We start from the raw sequence: 26,511 nt of genomic DNA on the forward strand, positions 1-26,511 counted from the left end.
TGGAGCCCCTTCCTCCCTAGCTCCTAAGTCCCCATGTACCACCCTGTCTCTTCCTCCTTCCCCTGCTCGCTGGCCCAAATCACCCTGACCCGAACTCCTGGGCCCACGTTCCACAGTACACAATCCCCTTCTGCTCCCCATTGCCCAGCTCTGTTCCTTCGGGTTGACCATCTGCCCATCCCCTCGCTGGCCAGCCTGAGATTCTCACTCCATCCTCTGTCCTAGTGTGCCCTTGTTCCCCCGTCACACACTCTTTCCTCACTGTGCCTCCGCAGTTGTGTCTCCCCCAAACTGCCTCCTTCAAGCCTCTTTCTCTCTCCTTCTCTCGCCCCATCACTTGAATTCTCTGCCTTTCAATCTTTTGGAAATCCCCTGTCTCCCAATGGAGAGACAGTCTCCCAGTCTCACATTTGACCCCTCCCCAAACCACCTTCTCACTTCCTCCCAGACCCTGAGCCCTCCATCCCCTTCTCCAAATTACTTTCAATAGCAGCCGTGGCTGAACACACACAAACCCCAAGGGTATGTCCAGGCCCCTAGCCCACCCCTCTCCTCAGGACCCTTGTCCCCAGGACTTGAATTCCCAAAGCCACAGACCCAGCCTTCTTCCCTTAGACCCAGAGGTCCAGGCCTCAGCCCCTCCTCCCTCAGACCTCCTCCGGGCCTCTGACCCTTGTCCCCTGGAACTCAGAATTCAGGTCAGCAACACCTTCTCACTCTTGCCATGGGGATCTGGGGGTCTGACCCTCTCCCTTTCCTAAGTGTCTCAGCTTCCAGCCTTGGCCTGGCCCCCATTCCTGCAGGCGCTGGCCCTCAGGTTTTTGGGGACCCCAGGCCCATCCCTAGATCCACTGCCTGGGACACTGGTGTTCAGCTCCCATCTCATCTCCACCCACCATCCACCCGGCAGGAAAGAGGCAGTGGACAGTGTTTAGCAACAGCAAAGGACGAACCCCTTTTCCACAGCCACTCCTGGGAGATGTGCTTGTTCCAGCCCATCTTTCCACCTCTCCCTCCTGCTCCCACACTAAGCTGGCATGCCAGAGAAGGGGGCGAATGTTGTAGGTCCCATGGCTCCTGCCTCAGTGCCCCTGTCAGCCCAACTGGCTGCCTGGACAGCGGGCAGCCTCCCAGGCCCAAGGCCAGTGGGGAGGGAGGGCTTCCCAGGATGGTCGCACCTGCACACCAGCCTGCAGCCGTACTGCAGCAAGGGCCTTGCTGCCCGTCCCAGCCCGGTCCCCACTGCTGCAGGCCAGCCTCCTTTCCACCGTGGCCCTGGAACCCCTCCAACCTCTGCCCCTATGGAGTTGGAGTATTTGGGCTCCAACCCCCACCCACAGACATGGGGGTCCAGGTACCCTCTCCTCCTCCCTGAGACCCAGGGGCCCAGGCCCCCAGCCCTCCACCCTCAGACCCAGAGGTTCAGGTCCCCAGCTTCTCCTCCCTCAGACCCCAGAATCTGGGCCCTCAGTCCCTTCTGCTCCAGGACCCCAGAGTCTGAGCCCCCACCTTCCTCCATCCTGGGGACCCAGGAGTCTAGATCCCAAGTCTTTTCTCTATGAGGGACCCAGGAGTTTGGGCAGCCAGCCCCTGCCCTTTAAATACCTATGAATCCCGCCCTCTGCCCCAACCTCCACCTTGCCCCTCCCCAGATGTCCCCTCGCGCTAGGCTCACCTGTCTGTCCTTTGCCCAGCGTCTTCTCCAGCCGATAGGGGCCCACATATTGGGCGTGCTGGGGTGGGTGGGGGTGGGGGTGGGGGAGGTGGTAGGCGGGAGAGCCCCCGCCCCCCTCCTTGGCCCCGGACGACATGGTGCCCTTGGTCCCGGCGCGACCGGCCCCCCGGCCGCCCCCCCTGCGGCCGGTTGCCCCGTCCCTGCGGTGGGGGCCGGCGGCCGCTCCGTCCCGGCCCCCCCGGCTGCCCCCCACTTCTCCGGGGGTCCCCAGGGGGCTGGGCTGGCCCCCCCCAGTCGGCGGGCCGCGGAGCTGGGGGAGGGGGGGCTGGTCCGGGGGGGTCAGGCCCCAGGAGTCAGCATGGCCCGGGGGGGCTGCGCGGCCCCCCCTCCCCAGCCCGTTACTGGTCGGCCCCCCCCTTCCTGCGCCTCCCCCCGCCGGGGGGGTCTGAGGTGCGGGCCGGCGGATGCTGCAGGCCGAGGTCCCCCCCGCCCCCCCACGCGCCCTCTCTCCTCCGCCTCCTCCTCCTCTCCGCCTCCCCCCGCCACCTCGTCCTTTCTCTCCGGCACGCTGACATCACCATCCGGGGACTCCGGGCCCTTCCCCAAAGTTAACCCTTTCGGAGGGGGAGGGGGAGCGCGGGGGGGGCAGGGGGCGGGCCTCAGAGCGGGAGGGATGGAGAGGAGGTGGGAAGACGCAGGGATGGGCGGAGGGATGCGGAAGAAGAGAGAGGATGGAGGGAAGGATGGAGAGAACGACATGGGACCCAACAGATAGGGACAGAGATGGAGGTCCACAAAGAGAGATGCAGAATGACACAGAGACTCAGAGACAGAGACAGAAAGAGAGATGGAGACCACCAGAGACAGGGCTGCTGCGGCAAGCGGTGGGGGGGAGCAGGGGGTGGGACGGGGAGACAGAGTAGACAGACATGGGCAGGGACAGAAGAGAAGCAGGGAGAACAGGGACAGGGAGATGGTGAGAGAGCTGTAAAAGCAGTCAGGGACAGAGAGAGTCAGAGATGTGGGGAGACAGAGAGATGGGAGAGAGATATAGAAAGAGACCTACAGAGAGAAGGGGACAGGTGGGGACTGCAAGGGGACCAGGGAATGCACACAGGTGGAGGAACGGATGCTGAGGACAGGTGGGACAGATTACAGGGGCAAAGAATGAGGGAGACAGAGGCAGAGAAGGGAAAGAATTTGGGGAGTTGCTGACTCAAGACTCAGCTCTATTTTCCCAGCCCCCCAAGTCTTCTTGGGCACAGTCTGTGTCCCCACCTGCGTCAGGGCTCCATATCTACCCAGAGCCCAGGGTGATTTAGGATGCTTGTTGCCCCTACAGAGAAACTTCCAGAACCCCCTGAGGTCCCTGTATATTTTTTTCAGACTCCTGTGTATTCTCTGTGCTTGCCAGAGGGTCGCCTAGATCTTCACATGGGCCCCAGTGTAATCCATACCTCCCCATTGTAGCACACCCGCAGATCTGTGCTCAGCCCCTGTGTAAGCCACAAGCCCCCATTAGCTTTCCACGTAATCCATAGACTCTTCTATGGCAGGTACCTGAAGGTGTTAGGCACCCACTTAACTCCGAAGTCCCCTATAAAGTGTATCTAGGAGCCTTTTGGCTCCTGTGAGATTCCCAAGTCCCCTGTTCAACACCCTTCAGTCCACAAGTCTTTACTGAGTGCCAAATCTGAGCCAGGCATTGTTCCAGTTGGTAAGATAAGGTAGTGAAGTAAATCAGCAAAAATCCCTGCCCTGTGGGGCTTCCATGCCAGTGGAGGAGGCAGATGATAACAAAACCAACAAGCAAAATATACGATATGTTATATAGTTATGGTCCCAGCTAAGGAGGTGACTGAAGCAGTAAAGGGGGTTAGGAAGTGTTTGTTAAGGGGGGTGTAATTTTAGATAAGGTGGCCAGGAAGTAAAATGAGGGTTTGAGGCCGGGCGCGGTGGCTCACGCCTGTAATCCTAGCACTCTGGGAGGCCCAGGCGGGCAGATTGCTCAAGGTCAGGAGTTCAAAACCAGCCTGAGCAAGAGCGAGACCCCATCTCTACTATAAATAGAAAGAAACTAATTGGCCAACTAATATATATAGAAAAAATTAGCCGGGCATGGTGGCGCTTGCCTGTAGTCCCAGCTACTCCGGAGGCTGAGGCAGGAGGATCGCTTGAGCCCAGGAGTTTGAGGTTGCTGTGAGCTAGGCACTCACTCTAGCCTGGGCAACAAAGTGAGACTCTGTCTCAAAAAAAAAAGAAAAAACAAAACAAAACAGAGGGTTTGAGCTATGAGAATAAAGGGCAAGGAGCATTCCAGGTAGAGGAAACAATAAGAGCAAAGGTCCTGTGGCAGCAGCGTGTCTGGTGTGTTGTAGGAACATTGCAGGGGCCAATGTGGCTGGAGAGTGAGCAAGGAGTGCAGGAGGGAATGAGGTGAGGAAGTAGGTCATATAAGGCCTTAGAAGCAGTGTAATCATATGTCGTGGGTTATTCCTGGTATTCTGTAACTATTAATGGGCCCCTTTTTTGCTCTCAGTGTCTTGCTATAGATGAAAAATGACAATATATGATCATCCTCCCTGTAGGTCGTTGTAAACCCTTTTATGAATATGTGAGAGCTTTCATCTAGGCTGCTAGCATATTATTCATATATTCACATAGATAACATATTATAGACAATTTACATGTTACATGTACATCTATGTTACATATATGGCATTATATATAATAATATATGTGTGTATATGCATTATAGATAGACTTGTACAGAGATGTCCATTTCTCCATTCTCAGAACTTGTGAATATGTTACCTTACATGGCCAAAGGGATTTTGCATATATGATTGAGTTAAGGATCTTGAGATGGGGAGATAACCCTGGTTATTTGGATGAGCTCAGTGTAATCACAAGGGTCCTTGTAAAAAGGACACAGAAGGGGCATACTCAGAGAAGGAGATAAGATGATGAAAGCAGAAGTCAGAGTGATGCAACCGCAAGCCAAGGAATGAGTGTGGCCTCTAGTAGCTGGAAAAAGCAAGAAAACATTTCTCCCCTAGAGCCTCCAGAAGGAACATAGTCTTGCTGACGGTTTGACTTTAGCCCAGTAAAACTCACTTTGTACTTCTCCCTCCAGAACTGTAAGATAGTAAATGTGTGCTGTTTTAAGCCACCAAGTATTTGGTAATTTGCTAACAGCAGCAACAGAAAACTAATATAATAGGGCATCCACATACACAGAACCACCTGATATGACAGTTCTACAAACACCACACAAACACACACGCACGTGCGTGTGCACCCACTTGCATTCACACTCACAACTTATCTGTTTGGTCTTCTCATCTCTGCCCAAAACATGCCCTGGCACAATCAAGGCCCAGCAGGTGCTCAATACAGTTGTGACTGTAGGCCCACCTGAAGTTGAGCCTAACCTTTCCTGGGAGGGAAAAAGCCTTCTAATCAGGACCAAGACAAAGGTTTCTTTAAGGCCAGCTCAAGGCATACACCTCCACAGCTCAGGCCTGCCCCAGGACATTCCCAGACCTAAGTCCCAAGTCTGGTGCATCTGTGCATCGAGGCCTCCCCAACAACCTCGCTCCTTTGGCGCTCTGAATCTCGACACTAGCTCTGGGGCATTTTGCTTCCTGGCTCCAGGCCTGGAGAATTCCCTCCTCTCCACCTAGCAGGACACAGGGAAGAGCCCAGGAGGGAGAGGCTGGGTGGTAAGAACGGTCCACACAGCAGCCCCATTTGACAAATGGGGAAACCGAGGCTAGAGTGGTTATGGACCTAAGGCCGCATAAGTCAGCGAGCAGAGGGGAGACATCAGGGCTCCAGTAGAAGATGGGGGTGGTGGCCCTGGTGAAGAGGAAAATCACAGTTGGGAGGCAAGGCTCAAACCTGCCTAAGAGTTAGGAACCACTGGCAACGGGGTGGGCGGGGTCCTGACGGGATTTGGGGCGGGGCTTATGAAGAGGCGGGGCTTACTTGGGAGAGGGTGAAAGGCCTAGAACATGGGCGGGAAACATGAGTGTGGGCGGAGTTAGAGGTGGAGCCAGGCCTGGGGGCGGGGCCTACGTCAGGACAGGGATGGAACTTGCAAAAAGCCTGAGGAGGCGAAGACTCTAAGGTACGAGAACAGGGCCGGGGGGCGGGGCTTAGACCCGTAGCCTGCGCCTGAGGGGCGGGGCCTGACTGGGACGGGCGGGACCGAGTGCAGTATCCAGCCAGGTGAGAAGGACATAAGAGCCTGGCAAGCCTCCTTAGCCATTTCCACAACCCGAAGTTGGGTGGGTGTGCCGGGAACTTCCGCGTAAGACCTGCGTATTTCCGGTCAAGATGGCGGCGCCCAGTAGAGTCAGGTGCGGGCGACTTTGTCTTTAGGAGCGGCGGAGGCTGGAGGACCCGGGTAGGTGAGATCCGCCCCGCTCCGGCGTCCGTCGTCTGAGAGGAAGGAGAAGCCTTGTTGCTAAGGAGACCAAAAGGAGGGCTAGTTGCTGTAGAGGCGGGGCGGAGTGGTTGCCAAGAGATGGAAACGCAGTGGAGATGGAGGAGGGGGGTTTGTTGCCAGGGAGTGTGGGTGGGGCCTGTTGCTAGGGAGGAAGGAGGGTCTTATGCCTTTGGGGAAGGGTCCTGTTGGTATGAAGGAAGGAAAGGGGCTGTGGTTAAGGGGTGTGCGGGCAGAGTGGTTTGGGGCCATGGGGGGGCGCCGAGCTCCCCTAAAACGCCACCTTCTCAGCAGACCTTCAGGAGTTGACCAGTCAGGACGTCAGAGCTGCCTCAGCGGTGACCACCTTCTCCCTCTAACACATTCTTCCCTTCTTCACAAACGGCCTATGGCGGACGAAGGCTCCAGGGGCAGCCGCCTCCCGCTGGCGCTGCCCCCGGCCTCCCAGGGTTGCTCGTCGGGGGGTGGCGGAGGCTCCTCAGCGGGGGGCTCGGGCAATCCCCGGCCCCCACGTAACCTCCAAGGCCTGCTGCAGATGGCCATCACGGCGGGCTCTGAGGAGCCAGAACCCCCTCCAGAACCCATGAGCGAGGAGGTAAATGATGGGGACCCAGGAAGATGAGGGGCCTGGGGACAGAAGTGTCTTGGGAAATGTGGCTTGGGGAGCTATGAGCTGAGGTCATCTTGGGTGGGAGGCAGTAGTCCAGGCGTGGAGACATAATAGGCTATGTGTGTGCTAGATGGGGTCATTATAGACTGAAGGTCAGATCTCAAGAGTGTCTGAGGGGACAGATCTCCAGAGCCACAGACCTGGATTCAGCATCCTCCACCTGTGTGACCTTGGGTGTATTACTTAATATTTTCGAGCCTGCAGTTCTTAATTTGCAAATTGATGATGATAATAATTATAACAGTACTTCACAGGGTAGTTCTGAGGTTCCAGTTTTAGTATGGCTGCACAGGGTGCCTGGCTGGCATTCAGGCCAGGCCTTCCCAAGCTGCTTGGGAAGGCAGCAGCTTGTTCTTCTAAAGAAGCACAGACTGTGGACAGACTGCTTAAGTTTGACTTCAGGCTTTGCCGATTGCTGTGTGAGCTTGGGCAAGTCACCACCTTTCTGTACCTCAATTTTCTCATCTGTAAAGTGGGGATAATGATACTTACCTTACAGAGTTTTTTTGAAGATGAATAGCAATATTTATATTGGTTAATTTGGCAATTACTGTATACAAAACATTGTGCTAATCCATTTACATACATGATGTCATTGAACCTTCATAACAGGAAATAGGCACAGAAACATTAAACAGCTTGTCCAAATTTATTTAGGGCTGTCCTCTCAGACATTCTTTTTTTCTTAGACAGAGTCTCACTCTGTTGCCCTGGCTAGAGTGCCGTGGCATCAGCCTAGCTTATAGCAACCTCAAACTCCTGGGCTCAAGCAATCCTTCTGCCTTAGCCTCCCAAGTAGCTGGGACTATAGGCATGCACCACCATGCCTGGCTAATTTTTTCTATATATTTTTAGTTGGCCAATTAATTTCTTTCTATTTTTTTAGTAGAGACGGGGTCTCGCTCTTGCTCAGGCTGGTCTCGAACTCCTGACCTCAAGCAATCCGCCTGCCTCGGTCTCCCTCAGACACTTTTGAGATCTGACCTTTAGTCTATAACTAAGAAGCCCTCGTATGAGTACTTAACTTGGCCAGGCCGGGAAAAAAACCAAATTCCAGTGGTCAGTTCTCAGTTCTCCTCTCATTTGATCTAATAACAGCATTTGATTACTCCCTTCTCCTTGAATCTCTTCATTTGGCTTCTGGGATGACATAGTCTCCTGTTTTCATCCTTACTCTCTTGTCCTCCTCTGTCTTCTGTTTGTTCTTCCTCATTCTCCAGCCTCTTAATAATGGAGTACACCAGGACTCAGTCCTTGGGCCTCTTTTCTTTTTCTTTTTCTTTTTTTTTGAGACAGAGTCTCACTCTGTTGCCCGGGCTAGAGTTACATGGCGTCAGCCTGTCTCACAGCAACCTCAAACTCCTGGGCTCAAGCAATCCTCCTGCCTCAGCCTCCCAAGTAGCTGGGACTACAGACATGCACCACCATCCCTGGCTAATTTTTTCTATATATATATTAGTTGGCCAATTAATTTCTTTCTATTTATAGTAGAGATGGGGTCTCGCTCTTGCTCAGGTTGGTTTTGAACTCCTGAGCTCAAAGGATCCGCCCGCCGCAGCCTCCCAGAGATCTAGGATTACAGGCGTGAGCCACTGTGCCCGACCGGGCCTCTTTTTTTATCTACTTTCTTTTTTTTCTTTTTTGAGGCAGAGTTTCTCTCTGTCACCCAGCCTAGAGTGCAGTGGCATCATCATAGCTCACTGCAACCTCAAGCTCCAGTGCTCAAGCAATCCTTCTGTCTCAGCCTCCTGAGTAGCTAAGATACTAGCTAAGGCACGCACTACCTCTGCTGGCTAATTTTTATGTTTTTTTGTAGAGATGGGATCTTGCTCTTGCTCAGGCTGGTCTCAAACTTCTTGCCTCAAGCCATCCTTCTACCTCGGCCTCTCAAAGTGCAAGGATTACAGAACCTGGCCTCTTATCTACTTTCACTCACTTCCTTTGTGATCTCATGTGTCGGGGCTTTACCCTGACAAGTCTCAGATATATATCTCTAGGCCAGTGGTTCTCCATGGGAATAATTTTATTTCCCTGGGGACAATTGGCAATGTGTGGAGACATCCTTGGTTGTCACAACTAGAGGGAAGGGTGATATTGGCATCCAGTGGGTGAAGGCCAGGGATGCTGCTCCACATCCTAGAGTGCACAGCATGCCCCGACAACAAAGAACTTCCAGCTCAAAGTGTCAGTAGTGCTAAGGTTGAGAAATCCTGGTCCAGGTGAGACCTCTGCCCTGAACTTTAGGCTGCTATTTATTATTTACCTTGAACCTGTAATAGATCCCTCAAATTTGACATGTTCAGGAATGATCTCTAATCTCTACCCCTCCTATTTTAAGCTTGTTTTTCCTACCATCTTCCCCATCTCCTCCTGGTTGCTCAGGACAAAAGCCTTGGAGTCATCCTTGACTCCTCCCTGCCTTGTTATCTCAGAACCTTGTTATCTTGAGATAACCTTGTTATCTCAGAACATGTATTGGCTCTTTCCTGCTAAGTCCAGGACCTGACCATTCCTCCCTACTCCCTCTCTCCTGCCTGCTCAACAAGACCTAGACTCTCGAGAGTCGCCCTGCATTGGCCCTTGCTTCCCCTTAGTCTGTTCTCAACGGTAACAGAAGTATCACCAATCCTCTGCTGGGAGCCTCTGGGAGCTCCCCCCCCTCATTCGGAGGGGCCTCCCAGGTCATTACAATAGTCCACAAGGCCCCAGTGATATCCCTTTGCCTGTCCCTTCCCCCTCGTTCACTCTGCTTTTGCCAAGTTGGCCTCTTGGCTGTTTCCTTTGCCTGGAATGTTCTATCCCAGGTATCTGCCTGGCCTGCTTCCTTACCTACTGCTTTACTCTCACACATCACCTCCCTGCGACCCTTGCTGACCGCTCCATTTAATTCTGCAGCCCCACCTTGGGACTCCCCATCCCCACCCTACCGCCTGCTTGAACCTGTGGCAGTTGTCATATCACTGTATCATGTGCTACATGTTTTGCTTATTTTCTTTATCTGCTCCCCACCAGAATGGGGAGCCCATCGTAGGGGCTTTTGCCTGTCTTGGCTTAGGGCTGTGTCTCTAGTATTTAGAAAGAGTCTGAGTAAAAAGATACTCAGGCTGGGCACAGTGGCTCATGCCTGTGACCCCTTTGAGAGGCTGAGGCAGGAGGATCACTTGAGGCCAGGAGTTCAAGACCAGCCTAGGCAACATAGCGAGACCCTGTATCTACAAAAAAGAAACCAGTTAACTGGGCTTGGTGGCGCATGCCTATAGTCCCAGCTGCTAGGGAGGCTGAGGCGAAAAGATCACTTGAACCCAGGCTGCAGTGAGCTACGATTGGGTGGCTGGGCTCTAGCCTGAATGACAGAGCAAGACCCTTGGTCTTTATAAAATAAAAGATGCTCAATAGATATTTGTTGATTAAAGGAACAGTCAGCTTTCAGATGTGAGCTGTCATTATTAATGGCCTTTGCTCCCTAATCAATTACTGATAGATGTCTGCTTCTTTTCCCCACCCTTGTGCCCCAGAGGCGTCAATGGCTGCAGGAGGCCATGTCGGCTGCCTTCCGGGGCCAGCGGGAGGAGGTGGAACAGATGAAGAGCTGCCTCCGAGTGCTGTCCCAGCCCATGCCCCCTGCTACCGGTGAGGCCGAGCTGGCCGCTGACCAGCAGGAGCGAGAGGGGGCCCTGGAGCTACTGGCCGACCTGTGTGAGAACATGGACAATGCTGCAGGTACCCCAGCCACACCGGATGTCCTCCCAACTCTGCCCCCACATCTCCCTGCACCTCAGCCCTGTCCCTTCTCTAGAGGACCACACCACCAGCCTCCTTCCTGGCCTCCCAGCCTCTCCCCCTCCATTTCTCAAGGATGCCCTTCTTCACCCCACGCAGCCAGCCCAGGGGCAGGTTTAGTCCACCACTTCCTGGGTACACTCTGAGACTGGCCATTTCTCTCCTAGACAAATGGTCTTACCCTCTCAGTGTCTGTTGCCACTCTCAGTGTCTGTTGCCAGGGGTTGCCAGACCCTCTCAGTGTCTGTTGCCACTCCATAGAGTATGAGAGAAAAGGTGATTTTTGAGGCAGGGTGGGTAGGGAAGGCCACCCTGAAGGGTCACATTTGGTCAGGGACCCGAAGTGAGGCTGTGAGTTGTGGGGTGATCTCTGGGAAAGGCATTCCAGGCAGGGCCACTGTAAAGGCCCCAGGTGGAAATGTGCCTGGTGTGTTTAGGGGTGGCTGCAAGTCCCTGGAGGCAGAGCAGAGTACGTGAGAAGCCAGGGGTAGGTAACAACACTGGGACGTGCAGGGCCTTGCAGACTGAGGGAGATGCTGTGGGTTTATTCCAAATGCAGCAGAGCCAACAGAAGGTTTGAGTAGGCGGGTGCCGAGTGAGACCCCACTTGCATTTGGTGGGGTGGAATGCTGTGGTCGTTAAGGATGTGGATTTGGGGCATCACTTCCTTGGTACATAGTTTGGGTTGTGCTGCAGCAGTGTGAGTTTGCACATGTCCCTGAAGCTCTTTGAACCCCTGGTTACCTCCTCTGTCCACAGGCTGATGAGGCTGGGATGAGAGAACCACCTGGCACTGCACACCACGCACAGAGTAACCGTAACGTGTAGTGCATAGGAGTCGGGTGTTCTCATTTTGGGTGGGGGCTGGTGAGAGTTCGGGACGCTCTCCTGTATTCCAGGAGACCCCTGATGTATGCAAGCTCATTCGATGCTCTGAGAAGACCTGCAGCAAAGCCCCCTCCAGCTTGCTTGTACCCAGTGTTTCCCAGACTTACCCGGGCAGGGAACTTCCCCTCCAATCCACACGACGGCTTATAACGATTTTGCTCTTTCATTCAGTTTTTGCTTGTTCAGGAAATATCTATTGAGCAGCTGCTGTGTGCTAAGCACTCTGCTGAGTCTCCAATCCCAGCAGCAGCGATTTTTACACCTTATTAGTAACCAAATGAGAATTAAAGCCAAAGACACCATTTCCTCCCTGATGTCTCTTTCTCTGTCTCTCTCTTCTTCCTCCCTCCCCCGTGTGTGTGTGTGTGTGTGTGTGTGTGTGTTTTCTTAATAAAGATGTGCAATGGTGATGAAGATGAGCTGAGGGGAACATTCTCCCCCATGACCATTTATCCCATTTATTATTATTGTGATGATTTTTTGAGACAGGGTCTCATTTTGTCACCCTGGCTAGTGCAGTGGCATTGTCAAAGCTCAATGCAACCTCAAACTTCAGGGCTCAAGCGAGTAATTGTCCTGCCTCAGCCTCCTGAGTAGCTGGGACTACAGGTGTCCACCACGACACCTGGCTAATTTTTTATATTTTGTAGAGACGGGGTCTCAAGACATTGCTCAGGCTGGTCTTGAACTCCTGGCCTCAGTGATCCTCCTGCCTTGGCTTCTTGAAGTGCTGGGATTGTAGGTATGAGTCACCTCACTCAGCTATTATTATTATTTATTGAGGTAAAATTCACATAACATAAAATTAACCATTTTAAAGTGTACTACACTTCTATGGTATTTAGTATATTCACAATGTTGTAGAACACTACCTCTATTTCCAGAACTTTTCCATCACCCCCAAAGGAGACCTCTATACCCATAAAGCAGTCACTGTCCAGTCTCCCCTCCCCCCAGGCTGACAACCACTGGGATCAGCTTTCTGTTTGTATGGATGTGCCTGTTCTGGACATTTCATGTCAGTGGAATCCTGTAATGTGGCCTTTTGTGTCTGGCTTCATTCACTGAGCTTCATGTCTCCATGGTTCATTCATGTTGCAGCATGTGTCAGCTTCATTTGGTCTATGGCTGTTGTATGTATAGACTAGGTTTTATTTCTTCCTTCATCCGCTGATGGACGTTGGGTCATTTGTGAATGATGCTGCTGAGCACATGCTGTGCAAGTATCCAAGTCCTCCTCTCGGTTCCTTTGGGTCTATGCCTAGGAGAGGAATTACTGGATCACCGGAACTCTTGTGTTTCGCTTTTAGAGGAACCACCACACTCTCCAGTACCACTTTATTTGCAAAGACAGGTGGTGCTGACAGGCTTGCTGACCCCTGGTCTAGTGTGTGGTTCTCCTTCAGGGCGTTCTGATTGTCACAAAGATGCGGGGGGTCAGTGCTGGCATTGAGTGGTCTGGAGCCTGGGACCCTAATGCTCCAAATACTGATGGAGTTGAGTTGCGCTAGCCTTGGAGGACCCCCGACTGGATGCTTGGAGACGGCCAGCTCTTGGAGGCAGGTCCCTGTGGGAAGTGGATTGCCCCTGCTGGCCTACCTGGTGTATTAGTTTGCTAGGGCTGCCATAACCGAGTACCACAGGCTTTCTGGCTTAAACAGCAAATTTATTTCCTCCCAGATCTGGAGGCTAGAAGTCTAGGAACAGGTGTTGGCAGAGCTGGTTCTTCTGAGCCCTCTCTCCTTGGCCTGCAGATGGCCGCCTTCTCCCTGTGTCCTCACACAGTGGTTCTTCTGTGTTTCTGGGTCTTTTTTTTTTTTTTTTTTTTTTTTTTTTGAGACAGAGTCTCGCTTTGTTGTCCAGGCTAGAGTGAGTGCCGTGGCGTCAACCTAGCTCACAGCAACCTCAAACTCCTGGGCTCGAGCGATCCTTCTGCCTCAGCCTCCCGAGTAGCTGGGACTACAGGCATGAGCCACCATGCCCGGCTAATTTTTTATATATATATCAGTTGGCCAATTAATTTCTTTCTATTTATAGTAGAGACGGGGTCTCGCTCTTGCTCAAGCTGGTTTTGAACTCCTGACCTTGAGCAATCCGCCCGCCTCGGCCTCCCAAGAGCTAGGATTACAGGCGTGAGCCACAGCGCCCGGCCTTTTTTTTTTTTTTGAGACAGAGTCTCACATTGTTGCCCAGGCTAGAGTGAGTGCCGTGGTGTCAGCCTAGCTCACAGCAACCTCAAACTCCTGGACTCAAGCAATCCTGCTGCCTCAGCCTCCCGAGTAGCTGGGACTACAGGCATGTGCCACCATACCCGGCTAATTTTTCTTTCTATATATATTAGTTGGCCAATTAATTTCTTTCTATTTATAGTAGAGACGGGGTCTCGCTCTTGCTCAGGCTGGTTTCGAACTCCTGACCTCGAGCAATCCGCCCGCCTCAGCCTCCCAGAGTGCTAGGATTACAGGTGTGAGCCACCACGCCCGGCCTGTTTCTGGGTCTTAATCTCCTCTTCTTATGAGGACACCAGTCAGACTGGAATAGAGCCCACCCTAGCAACCTCATTTTAACTTAGTCACCTCTCTAAAGACTCCATCTCCAGACTTTAGAGGCTGAAGTGGGAGGATTGCTTGAGGCCAGGAGTTCAAGATCAGCCTGGGCAATGTAGTGAGACCTCCATCTCTATAAAAAACAGAAAAAAATTAGCTGTGTGTGGTGGCGCATGCCTGTAGCCCCAGCTGTTCTGGAGGCTGAGGCAGGAGGATCCCTTGAGCCCAGCAGTTTGAGGTTGTAGTGAGCTATATGATGCTACTGCACTCTAGCGTGGGCAACAGAGCGAGACCCTGTCTCAAATAAATAAATAAATACACATACGTACATACGTACCCCATCAGAGTGAGACCCTGTTTCAAATACATGAATGAATGAATGAATGAATGAATGAATGAATGAATGAATAAATACCACTTCTCTAAGTACAGTCACATCCTGAGGTACTGGGGCTTAGGATATCACCCTGTGAAATTTTTTGGAGGGGAGACACATTCAGTCCCAGCCTCTCTCTCCTCCCCTCTCTGCCCCACAGACTTCTGCCAGCTGTCTGGCATGCACCTGCTGGTGGGCCGATACCTGGAGGCAGGGGCTGCGGGGCTGAGGTGGCGGGCGGCGCAGCTCATTGGCACGTGCAGTCAGAACGTGGCGGCCATCCAGGAGCAGGTGCTAGGCCTCGGCGCCCTGCGGAAGCTGCTGCGGCTGCTCGACCGCGATGCCTGCGACACGGTGCGCGTCAAGGCCCTCTTCGCTATCTCCTGTGAGTGTTGAGGGGGTGAGGGGTGGCAGTGGTGGGTGGGTGGGGCTGGGCTCTTGGGAGAGGTGCCAGCCAGAGCCACCTACGGAGGTGGGTCCTGCAGGGATCTCCTGGGGGTGGAGGGAAAGGCACTTCCTTTATTCATTTATTCCTGTACTTGTGTGACTTTGTGCTGGGTGCTGGGAATGGAGTGGTGAGCTCACCCAAAACCCCTGCTAGCTGGAGAGCACACGGACCAACACAGGAGCTTGGGTAGGTGACATCACCCTGGCCCAGCGTCACCACTTTGCACGCAGCACAGGTTTGCAGCCCGGCACTGTTGGCATTTGGGGCCAGTTCATTCTGTGTCTTGGGATTTGTCCTGTAGGACGTTGTCTTTACCGGCTAGAGATACACACTAGCACCCCCAGCTATGACAGCCAAACATGCCTCTAGGCATCGCAGAGAGCCAGCCCCTCACTTGAGATCCACTGCTGTACATGAATTCTTTGTATCCCCACAGCCCTGTGAACTAGGGACCCTTCTCGTCCTCACTTGACAGAGGAGGAAACTGAAGCATGGACAGAGGGACTTGGCCAGGCTTGTGCAGCTCCTCGGGGCAGAGTGGGCCTGTGCTTCCACCACGCTGCCCCCTGGGAGATAGGTGCCAGGTCAGGGGCCAGTCTGTGGGGCACGTGCTCTGTGATGGGTGTTAACTTGCTGTGTCCTCCACATGCTTCTGAGGGAGTGACGACCGAGTCCCTCCACACAGAGGAGGGGCCAGGCTGGAGAGGCCCAGCGAGGACACACAGCTGGACGGTTTCTTCCTGTGTGTTTGGAAGAGAAGACCAGACCAGCACAGATGCTGGTCTGTGCCTGTGCCATGCTAGGACCCCCATTTAACTGTGTGTGTGTGTTTTTTTAAAACAGTTTTATGGAGGTGTAATTCACAGGTCATACAATTCATCTTTTTTTTTTTTTGAGACAGAGTCTCGCTTTGTTGCCCTGGCTAGAGTGAGTACCGTGGAGTCAGCCTAGCTCACAGCAACTTCAAACTCCTGGGCTCAAGCGATTCTGCTGCCTCAGCCTCCCAAAGTAGCTGGGACTACAGGCATGCGCCACCATGCCCGGCTAATTTTTTCTATATATATTAGTTGGCCAATTAATTTCTTTTTATTTATAGTAGAGACAGGGGTTCGCTCTTGCTCAGGCTGGTTTCGAACTCCTGACCTTGAGCAATCCGCCCGCCTGGGCCTCCCAGAGTGCTAGGATTACAGGCGTGAGCTACCGCACCCAGTCCTAATTCATCTTTTTAAAGTGTAAATTTAGTACTTCTTGTACACTCACAAGGTTGTGCAGCCATCACTACTATCTAATTTCAGAACATTTTCATCCTCCCCAAAAACAGAAACCGCACACCCATCAGGAGCCGCGCCGCTCTCCCCCCAGCCCTTGCAAGCTTGCATCCATTGTCTGGAAGGATTCACCTGTCCTGGACGTTTCATGCAAATGGAATCATATGCTGTGTGGCCTTTTGTGTCTGGCTTTTACCTGGCATAAGGTTTATCCGTGTTGCAGCCTGTGTTGGTGCTTCGTTCCTTTTCATGTCTGAGTAACGTCTTACCGTATGGATGTGCTACACCGGGTTCATCCGGCCGTCTGGTGTTGTATGTCTGGGTTGCTTCTGTCTCTGGGCTCCTGTGCTGCTGTGAGCATGAGAGTGCCCAGGTCTTCGTGTGCACATTGTTTCCGTTTCTCTTGGGTCCGTACCTAGGAATGGAGTTGCTGGGCCACATGGCAATGCTGTGCTGATCTGTTTGAGGTCGGCTGTTTCTTACCTGCAGCAGCCTATGTGGGCATCGGAGTGGGGGGGAAAGGGGTCCCAACACCCCCTTTCTCTCCCTTGCTCCTGTGCATCCTGGGCCCTGGTCTCTCAGTATCCTTTCCCCATCAGAGAGGCAGATGGCGGCCCCCAGGACACAGAGGCTGGGAGAACAGGGAAGGTTTGGCTAGGCACACATCCTGGAAGGAGGAAGCTTTCTGGTGAGGGAAGGACTCTTGGAGGAGGCAGCATTTGCAAAGCTATGGCCCAAACTAGGGAGAAACAGATGGACAGACAGACAAAGGGTGGCTCAGCCACAAAGGACAGAGAGGAGGACTTGGTGTCTGAGGGCCCAAGAGCCACAGCAAGGGAGTTAGGGACACAGTTTCTTTCTTTCTTTTTTTTTTTTTGGAGACAGAGTCTTGCTCTGTAGCCCAGGCTGGAGTGCTGTGGCATCAGCCTAGCTCACAGCAACCTCAAACTCCTGGGCTCTAGTGATCCTCCTGCCTTAGCCTCCCAAGTAGCTGGGACTACAGGCATGTGCCGCTATGCTTGGCTAATTTTTTCTCTCTATATTTTTAGTTGTCCAGCTAATTTCTTTGCATTTCTTTTTTAGTAGAGACGGGATATTGCTCTTGATCAGGCTGGTCTCCAACTCCTGAGCTCAAACAATTTTCCCACCTCAGCCTCCCAGAGTGCTAGGATTACAGGCATGAGCCACCACGCCTGGCCTCATGGTTTCTTTTATTTTTTTAATTTATTTTTTATTTTATTTATTTATGTTTTTGAGACAAAGTCTCGCTTTGTTGCCAGGCTAGAGTGAGTGCCATGGAGTCAGCCTAGCTCACAGCAACCTCAAACTCTTGGGCTCAAGCGATCCTACTGCCTCAGCCTCCCAAGTAGCTGGGACTACAGGCATGCGCCACCATGCCCGACTAATTTTTTCTATGTATATTAGTTGGCCAATTAATTTCTTTCCATTTATAATAGAGACGGGGTCTCACTCTTGCTCAGGCTGGTTTCGAACTCCTGACCTCAAACAATCTGCCTGCCTCAGCCTCCTAGAGTGCTAGGATTAACAGGTGTGAGCCACCGTGCCCACCCTCATGGTTTCTTATAATAACTCATATTTAAAAAGTCGGTAAATATTTTTTAAAAATCTGTGGATAGTCACATCACTGACAATTCAACAGGTGTAAAGAGTACACAGTGAAAGCCCCTGTCCCCAACCTACTCGATCCACTTCCCAGAAAAAAACCACTCTCACACCAGTTTCTACTTGCAGAGATTTTAATAAATCTATAAGCACAATTGTGTGCATGTGGGGTGTGTGTGTATGGTGTGTGCGTGTGTTTGTGTATGTGAGTTGTAGGTGTGTGTGTGGAGTGAGTGGTGGGTATGGGGTGTGGTTTGTGTGTGTATGTAAGGTGCATGGTATGTACATGTGGGATGTGGGGTGTGTATACATATATGTGGGGTGAGGGGGCGTGTGTGGTGTATGTGTATAGGGGGGTTGTGTGTGGGGGTGTGTGGGGTGAGGGTGTGTGTGTGTGATGTATGTATGTGAGATGCATGGTTGTGCATGTGTGTGGTGTGTACCTTCCCCTTTTTCCTTTGTACCTTTGTACATAACCGGTAGCAGACCATCCTGACTGTTCTGTGCCTTCACCTGTCTCTGTCCTGTGTGGGTCGGGAATGCGGGAGTAGCCCACCTGAACATTTTTGGCTTTGTGTCTTTTATGAGGTTGGTCAGCTGTCAGCAGGGGCTCCAGTCTCTGAGGTTTGACCTCACTAAGCCTGTGCAGGTAGCACCTCATTTGACCCTCACAAACCCCCTCTGGGGCAGGGGTGCTTCCAAGGTGGCACCTCCTGTGGCTAGCAAGTTTTTGCTGGCTGCTTGAGTGTCCTTACAGCATGGAGGCTGGCTTCCCCACAGAAATCTGTCCAAGATGCAAGGCAAGAGCTATGGGAGCTTCAGTGCCTTCTTATTTTGGAGGTAAAATGCATACAACCATTTTAAAGTGTACCATTCAGTGCCATCATGTGACTGTCCAGCTACCATTTAGTAAGTTCTGTGTTAGGAACCTTTGCAGGGCACATCCCATCCCCTCCTGCTGCCTGAGGCGGTGATGTCACTGTGCTCCCTGTCCATCCTTGGAGGCCACTTAGAGGTGGCTCTTTGTTTGCCCAGGGAAAGGCTTTCACAAAGATAGATAGCGAGGGGTCCGATGGCTGTGTGTGTGAGAGTGGTGGGTCCGGGAGAGGGCCAGACGGGGAATCAAGACCTTGTTTTTCAAAGCAGTTTTAGGTTCACAGCAGAATTGAGTGGAAGGTACGGGAAGTTCCCATATTCCTCCTCCCCCACATGCACAGCCTCCCCCATAGTCACCGTTCCCACCAGAGTGGCACATCTGTTACAATAGTTGAACCTACGTGGACACATCTTTATCACTCGCAGTCCGTAGTTTACTTCTCTCTTGGTGGTGTACGTCCTGTGGGTTTGGACAAATGTGTGATGGCATCTGTCCACCACTGCAGTACCAGGCAGAGTTTCACTGCCCTGCAGATCTTCTGTGCTGCACCTGTTCATCCCTGCCTGATCTTTTTATTGTCTCCATAGTTGTGCCTTTTCCAGAATGTCACGTGGTTGGAACCACGTAGAATGTAGCCTTTTTAGATTGGCTTCTTTGACTTTGTAATATGCATTTAAGCTTTCTCCATGTCTCTTTTTGGCTTGATAGCTCATTTCTTTTTAGCGCTGCATAAGCATAACTTTTTTTAAGGGAGATGTGTGGGCCGCCACCATGATGACTTTGGTTTTCACTCTGAAAGCAACGGGGGCCATGCTGTGACTCCTGCACAGAGAAGGGGGAGAGCAGAGCAGGGTGCACGGGTGGTGGGAGGTGCGTTGAGAGGTTACGGTAATAACCTAGGCAAAAGATACAGGTTGAGGTGAGAAGTAAAGCAGTGGTTCCCAAAGGTGGGCAATTGTGTCTTCCAGGGGACAGTTGATCAACGTTTAGAGACATTTTTGGTTGTCACAACTGGGAGGGAGGGGCTATTGGCATCTAGTAGGTAGAGGCCAGGGATGCTTCTCAACATCCTGCAGTGCACAAGACACACAGCCCCCAGCACAGAATGGCCTGGCCCCACCTGTCAGCCATGCCTGGGAGTTGGAACCTCCAGAATAAAGAGGGGTGGCCGCTCTTGGTATGTTTTGAAGATAGAGCCAACAGGCCCTGCTCGCTGATAGCACATGGGGGAGTCTTCATGTCTTCCCCTCTTCACAGGCCTGCTTTTTTTTTTTAAATTTCATAAGATTTTATTTAACCCAGTATATCCAAACTATTATATAATTTCAACATGTAATTAGTATGGAATATTAATGACATACTTTATACCTTTTTGTCCTATGTCTTCAAAACCTACTGTGCATTTTACAAATAAAGCACATCTCAATTCAGATGATGAATTTTCAGCGGTGGGCATGGAGTATAGTTGTACCAAGGCAACAGAATTGTGTTTAATGGAAAATATTTTACACTGCTTCAGTTTTCTACTTTGAGCTTAAATGTATTGAACCTAAATGAAATGAACAACTTAGTTCTTCAGTCACACTGGCCATATGTAAGGTACTAGAAGCTACAAGCTCCTAGTAGTTTCTGTCTATCCTGGATAGCACAGGCCTAGAGCTTACTCAAGGGCTGGTGCCTCGCTGTAGGTGCCACTCACACTGCTGGCTCTTGGCCAGCTCCGAGGCCTTCCAGAGTTTTCATTGTCCTCAGGGTAAAGGTCACACATGCTCTGTAGCCTGGCTCTCTGGGCCTCAGTTTCCTCATCTGTAAAATGGGATTCTGAGAACACCCACCCTAGGATAGTTGTGAGGATTAAAAAGAGATAATGCTCCCATCAACAGAGGATTAAAAAAATGTGATGTATCCATATGAGGAATATTATTCAGCCACGAAAAGGAATGAAGTACCGATACAATTTACAATGTGAATGTCTAAGCGCTTTTTATGTCAGAAAAAGAAAAATGAAAAGAAATAATTAAAAAATATATATACAATGTGAATGGGAGATTGAAAACATGCTAAGCGAGGGAAGCAAGCCAGACACAAAAGATCATGTATTTGTGAATCTGTTTATATGAAATGTCCAGGATGGCAAGTTCAAAGAGAGAAAGTAGATCTGTGGTTGCAGGGGTTGTGGGGGAGTGGAAGTTGGAGTAACTGCTAATGGGTATGGAGTTTCTTTTAGGGGTCATGAAAATGTTCTGGAGTTGTTAGTGGTGATGGTTGCACAATGTTGTGAGTCACTAAATTGTATACTTAAAAGGGTGAACAGTATGGATTGTGCATTATATCTCAAAAACATACTTAAAAAAAGGATAATGTAGGCTGGGCTAGGTGACTCACACCTGTAATCCTAGCACTCTGGGAGGCTGAGGCAGGAGGATTGCTTGAGGCCAGGATTTCAAGGCAAGCCTGAGCAAGAGCGAGACACTGTCTCTAGTAAAAATAGAAAAATTAGCAGAGCATCGTGGCACATGCCTGTAGTCCCAGCTATTTGGGAGACTGAGGCAGGAGGATTACTTGAGCCCAGGAGTTTGAGGACCTACTTGTATAGTGCAGGTCCATGGAAACCGATGATGATGGTGGCGATGGCGATGGTGATGATGTTGATGGTGATAACAATAGTGATAGTGATGATGGTGGTGGTGGTCATGGTGGTGACAGTGAGCTCAAGGCCCTGCCCCATCCCAGGCCTTGTCCGGGAGCAGGAGGCCGGGCTGCTGCAGTTCCTCCGCCTGGACGGCTTCTCCGTGTTGATGCGGGCCATGCAGCAGCAGGTGCAGAAGCTCAAGGTCAAGTCGGCATTCCTGTTGCAGAACCTGCTTGTGGGCCACCCTGAACACAAAGGTGGGGCAGCCACCAAGGGAGGGCAAGAGTGGGGGGAGCAAATGCCCTGGGGAGGGTGCAGGCATGGGGAAGTGGTGGGGAGCAGACATCCCAGGGAGGGTGTAGGTGTAGGAGACCAGTGGGGCTGCTGCTCTGACCCCCCCAGCCCTTCCCCCAGGGACCCTGTGCTCCATGGGGATGGTCCAGCAGCTGGTGGCCCTTGTGCGGACAGAACACAGCCCTTTCCACGAGCATGTGCTTGGAGCCCTGTGCAGGTGCGCTAGGGCCCTGAGAGGATGGGGCCTGGGGTGGGTTCTCCGTGGTGGGAGTGGCTCAGGAATCAGCCTACCAGTCTTCTCCTCCCTTGGACCCAGGCGTTGGGACCTTCCCTGTGGGCACGAGGATGTAGGGCCAGAGAGGAGTAGGAATCACAGAGCCTCAGTTTCCTCACCTGCAGCGGGCTGACACAGTGGCTTGGGGGGAGGGGGGAGTCTTTCTTACATGCCCCTCAACCCCCACAGTACAAGTGGATTATTGTCTAAACAAGTGACAGAATGGAACTACTGAACGAGCTGGTTCTGAGAGTCGACTCTATGACAGGCACCATGCCAATAAGCACCCTCCTCATCATCCCTGGGCCGAGGTGGGGCAGCAGTGTTCAGTGGGCGTTGGCTATGAGGCCTACAGCGGGACGCTCTAAGGGGTTGCTTTGATTTCCCCGCAGCCTGGTGACAGACTTCCCACAGGGCGTGCGTGAGTGCCGGGAGCCTGAGCTGGGCCTGGAGGAGCTCCTCCGCCACCGCTGCCAGCTGCTGCAGCAGCACGAGGAGTACCAGGTGCAGTGGTTGGGGGAGAAGGTGGGGGGCAAGGAGGACCAGGAGTGGTGGGAGGTGGGAGGAGCCAGCCTGTCCTTGCCACTGGGGGCCCTAGAGTCTGTTGGTTCAGGCCTTTAAGCATTTACTTATGGTCCATTCAGCAAACATTTCATGCCTCCCGCTTGCCCAGTGCTATGTCAGTGTGATGGGGCTGGGGTGGGGTGGGTGGGGATAGCAAAGTGACGGGGTCACTGAATGATTAGCCAGATTACCTAATATAATTATTTACATCATATCACTCAAATATCTTTTTTTTTTGAGACAGAGTCTTGCTTTGTTGCCCAGGCTAGAGTGAGTGCCATGGCGTCAGCCTAGCTCACAGCAACCTCAAACTCCTGGGCTCAAGCAATCCTCCTGCCTCAGCCTCCCGAGTAGCTGGGACTACAGGCATGCGCCACCATGTCCGGCTAATTTTTTCTATATATATTAGTTGGCCAATTAATTTGTTTCTATTTATAGCAGAGACGGGGTCTCGCTCTTGCTCAGGGTAGTTTTGAACTCCTGACCTTGAGCAATCCACCCGCCTCGGCCTCCCAGAGTGCTAGGATTACAGGCGTGAGCCACTGCGCCCGGCCCAAATATCTTAATGATTAAATATTTCATTACATTGACAAGAGATAACAAAAGGTAAATAACAACCAATTATTAATTAGATAATAAATATCAAGTGATACTATAATAAGTCATTAGATATTTAATTAAATAGATAAAATGAGACAAGTGATAACTCATGAGATAACTAAATAGATAAGTAACAAATAAATGATGAATCATAACTAATTGAATATTCAAATAGTTCAGTTAACCAGTTGTTAAGTAATTGATTCATTCATTGAAGAACTTACTGCCCAGATGTTGGTGCAGCAGCAAAGCTGAGCCCAGCAAATGTGCCCACCACCCTGGGATGTCCATTTTATTGAGTCCATTTCTCTGTGGACATTGTCAAGTGTTTACAGAGGGGCACTGGATGTAGGGGTGACCAGGAGAGGCAAGATATCCAACCCCAGCTGTTCACCCAGACTTTATCACAGGAACCGTGAAGATAAGCGTCTGTAAGCTGTGGGTCAGGGATAGCTTGGGACCATTTTGGCCTGGGGTTTCAGCTGGGGAGAGTGTAGGTCATTCTGTGGTTTCAGGTGGGGAGCATGTGGGTCTTGCCTTCATCCCCCAGCCATCCCTTAAGTCTCTGGTGCGCCAACACTGGGCCAAGTGAAGGGGTGCCCCACCCTTGAGGCCTATCTCATATCCTTTGTACATTTATCTACCGGGTGCAATTGATTTTTTTTTTTTTTTGCAATTGATTTTTTTTGAGACACAGTCTCACTTTGTTGCCCAGGCTAGAGTGAGTGCCATGGCGTCAGCCTAGCTCACAGCAACCTCAAACTCCTGGGCTCTAGCAATCCTCCTGCCTCCCAGCTGGGGCTACAGGCATGCGCCACCATGCCGGGCTAATGTTTTCTATATATATTAGTTGGCCAATTAATTTCTTTCTATTTATAGTAGAGACAGGTTTCGCTCTTGCTCAGGCTGGTTTCGAACTCCTGACCTTGAGCAATCTGCCTGCCTTGGCCTCCCAGAGTGCTAGGATTACAGGCGTGAGCCACTGCGCCTGGCCTTAAAAAGCTCTATTAGTGTTAAGTACATTAGCCATTTATGATATGTATCACAAATATTTTACCCTCAACTTGTTTTTCTTTCATTTTTGTTTGCTTTTTTTTTTTTTGCTGTGGAGTTATCATTTATGTGTTTCAATCTATCAGTACCTCTTTCTTCTTTTTCTTTCTTTTTTCTTTTTCTTTTATTAAAAATTACCTTCCTCTTTTTTTACGCTTCCACTGTGCACTCTGCTATTTCTTTTTTAAATTGGTCAATACCTGCTTTCTTGGCCGGGCGCAGTGGCTCATGCTTGTAATCCTAGCACTCTGGGAGGCCAAGTTGGGCGGATTGCTCCAGGTCAGGAGTTCGAAACCAGCCTGAGCAACAGTGAGACCCCATCTCTACTATAAATAGAAAGAAATGAATTGGCCAATTAATATATGTAGAAAAAATTAGCCGGGCATGGTGGCGCATGCCTGTAGTCCCAGCTACTCGGGAGGCTAAGCCAGGAGGATCGCTGGAGCCCAGGAGATTGAGGTTGCTGTGAGCTAGGCTGACGCCATGGCACTCACTCTAGCCTGGGCAACAAAGTGAGACTCTGTCTCAAAAAAAAAAAAAAAAAAAAAAAAATACCTGCTTTCTTTCTTGGTTTTTAGGGTTTGTACCCATGAAAGGGATTTTAAGCAGGAAGTGACAGGGGTCTCTATCCAGTTGTTAAAAATAGCCCAAGGGGGCTAATGTGAGGACAGAACAATGGGGTGACATGGGCAGGTTCTAGTTCAGTAGTTCAGACGCCAGTGAGGAGAGAAACACTGAATCATGGATCTGAGCAGTGGTTGGAGAAGGTTGGGTAGCCAGGAGGGAAGAGGAGCCACCTCTGCGTGTCTAGAGTACTGGGAGGTAGGGTCTGGCCTCTGCACTCAGGGCTCCCACTCTGCCCTCCCCCAATCTAGGAAGAGCTAGAGTTCTGTGAAAAGCTGCTACAGACATGTTTCTCCAGCCCAACGGATGACAGCATGGATCGATGAAACCAGGTGGCTTCTTGGGTCCCCTCTCCGTGGGAACCCCAGGCCTCCTGCCTCCCTCTCCACCCAGGAGGTCCTCTCCCAAGGGATCACAGAGCTTCGTTGGTGACCGGGCCCAGGATGTGTCAGCTCATATCTGCACAGCCCCCTGGAGGGGGCGCTGAGAAAGGCACCAGCTCTTTGGACCCCCACAGCCCCTGCTCTCTCACTCTTATCCCTTCTCATGTCCGCACTACTCTTCCAATAAAGGTGTTTCTCTTCCTCCTCCTTCACTGCCGCCTTTGTCCCCTCCTCTGGAGGGTGCATGGGGGAGGGTAGGAGGGACACGAGCTTAAGGGACTTGGGGAGTCACTAGAGGAATAAAAAAAGTGTTGGTCTTTATCATCCACAGAGCCGTTGTCTGCTTTAATTATCCTGGCCTTTCCTGAGAGAAAGTATGGGGTAGCAGCTGTCTTTTTTGGCCACCTGGCATCCTGAATTCCCTTAGGGTTAAGCCTCTCTAAGGTAGAAGCCATTTTCTCTCTCAGCTTCCCTTGCAGTGGTCACGTGACTTAAGCTCCACCAATCAGAGCCCCCTCTTCGGGTCCTCCACCAATCAGAACCCACCAGTGGTGGCTGTGGGAGCTAGCCATAGAGGAGCCTTTGGCCCACGGGTCCTTTCTGCCCAGTGTGGAAGCAGATGCACGTGGCTTTTGGAGAGGGTAGGCAGAGATTCTGGCAGTAGTGACTGAGCCCAGTGCTGGTCGGGGAGGCTCTCTGTGTCCCAGAGGCCTGTGGTTGGGTGTGGGCTTCATTCTGACTGCATGGCACCAAAACAACTCAGCAGTTTTCTCAAAGATTTGGGGGAGTCTGCCTCATCTCTGTGAATATTTAAATTTTTTTTCTGTTTAGCTAAAGAGAGTTTTTTGCAGGGAGTCATTTGCAGCCAAGAGTCCTGATGCCGTTTTTCAAGAGGGAAAGCTGTACCCAGGGTGGTTAATCCCTGGCTAAGTTCATACAGCCAGGATTCAAACCTGGGCTAATTCCGAAGTGTGCTCCTCTTCCTTGTGTTCTGGTTTCCTAGTCTCATTTGATGCCAGACTCATTCCTCGTGCAGATTGTACCTATACACCCAGGACTTTGGAATTTATTTGGGATTTGGGTTGACTTTTTTCATCCCTCTTCCAAAATACAGGATAAATTGAGAGATAGCTGCAGGATCTCAGAACTGGAGATCAAAAGTCACCTTTATTACCGTTAGAGCCATCAGAGAAGGTAGTTTTGGTCTTGCTGTTCCTTTACCCCAGCATTAGACACTTCCTGGTCATAGGCAGCTGGGCAAGCATAGGTCTTCCCTTAGGTGGCAGGGAGCAGGCCAGTGCACAGGCATGCTGTGGGCACCCTGCCTCCAAGGGGAAGGAGAGCTGGAGGATGGAGCTACAATGCCCTTCCAATCAGGTAAATCGTTCCTGGTCTCCTGAAAGCAGGCCAGTAGAGAGATACTAACTAGTTGTTCTTTCACGTGAAAAGGTGAACAATGAGGAATCAATGTTCCCACCATACACTT

The 26,511-nt window shown here is 51.4% G+C and overlaps 3 protein-coding genes across 9 annotated transcripts in view; 1 reads left to right on the forward strand and 2 right to left on the reverse strand.

Moving 5' to 3' along the window:
* The window catches only part of RPL28 (ribosomal protein L28), an 83,982-nt gene extending 83,948 nt beyond the window's left edge, over window positions 1-34 (reverse strand). The window contains exon 1 of the mRNA XM_012750228.3: window positions 30-34. The gene's annotated coding sequence lies outside the window, so the exon portion shown is untranslated. The remainder of the gene's footprint in view (window positions 1-29) is intronic.
* BRSK1 (BR serine/threonine kinase 1) overlaps window positions 1-2,258 on the reverse strand; it is a 22,315-nt gene extending 20,057 nt beyond the window's left edge. Inside the window, exon 1 of one of the 2 annotated variants that reach the window (XM_012775567.3) lies at window positions 1,676-2,258. In XM_012775567.3, the coding sequence (XP_012631021.1) occupies window positions 1,676-1,811 (136 nt within the window). In that variant the 5' untranslated portion in view covers window positions 1,812-2,258. The remainder of the gene's footprint in view (window positions 1-1,675) is intronic. The other variant, XM_012775566.3, reaches the window with a different exon arrangement.
* A 3,473-nt stretch (window positions 2,259-5,731) lies between these two features.
* Window positions 5,732-25,232, forward strand: HSPBP1 (HSPA (Hsp70) binding protein 1). 6 transcript variants are annotated; one of them, XM_012775558.3, is made up of 8 exons: window positions 5,732-5,807; window positions 6,420-6,720; window positions 10,311-10,515; window positions 14,546-14,770; window positions 21,335-21,490; window positions 21,648-21,744; window positions 22,194-22,305; window positions 24,894-25,232. In XM_012775558.3, exons 2-8 carry the CDS (start codon window positions 6,514-6,516, stop codon window positions 24,966-24,968), a joined length of 1,077 nt encoding a protein of 358 aa, XP_012631012.1. In that variant the 5' UTR covers window positions 5,732-5,807; window positions 6,420-6,513; the 3' UTR covers window positions 24,969-25,232. The 6 variants fall into 6 exon arrangements, with proteins under 6 accessions (XP_012631012.1, XP_012631018.1, XP_012631010.1 ...); XM_012775564.3 differs by lacking the exon at window positions 5,732-5,807 and adding an exon at window positions 5,890-5,908; XM_012775556.3 differs by lacking the exon at window positions 5,732-5,807 and adding an exon at window positions 5,958-6,086.
* The last annotated feature ends 1,279 nt before the right edge of the window (window positions 25,233-26,511 follow it).

The sequence above is a fragment of the Microcebus murinus genome, chromosome 32, assembly GCF_040939455.1.
Source record: "Microcebus murinus isolate Inina chromosome 32, M.murinus_Inina_mat1.0, whole genome shotgun sequence".
Classification (NCBI taxonomy): Eukaryota; Metazoa; Chordata; class Mammalia; order Primates; family Cheirogaleidae; genus Microcebus; species Microcebus murinus.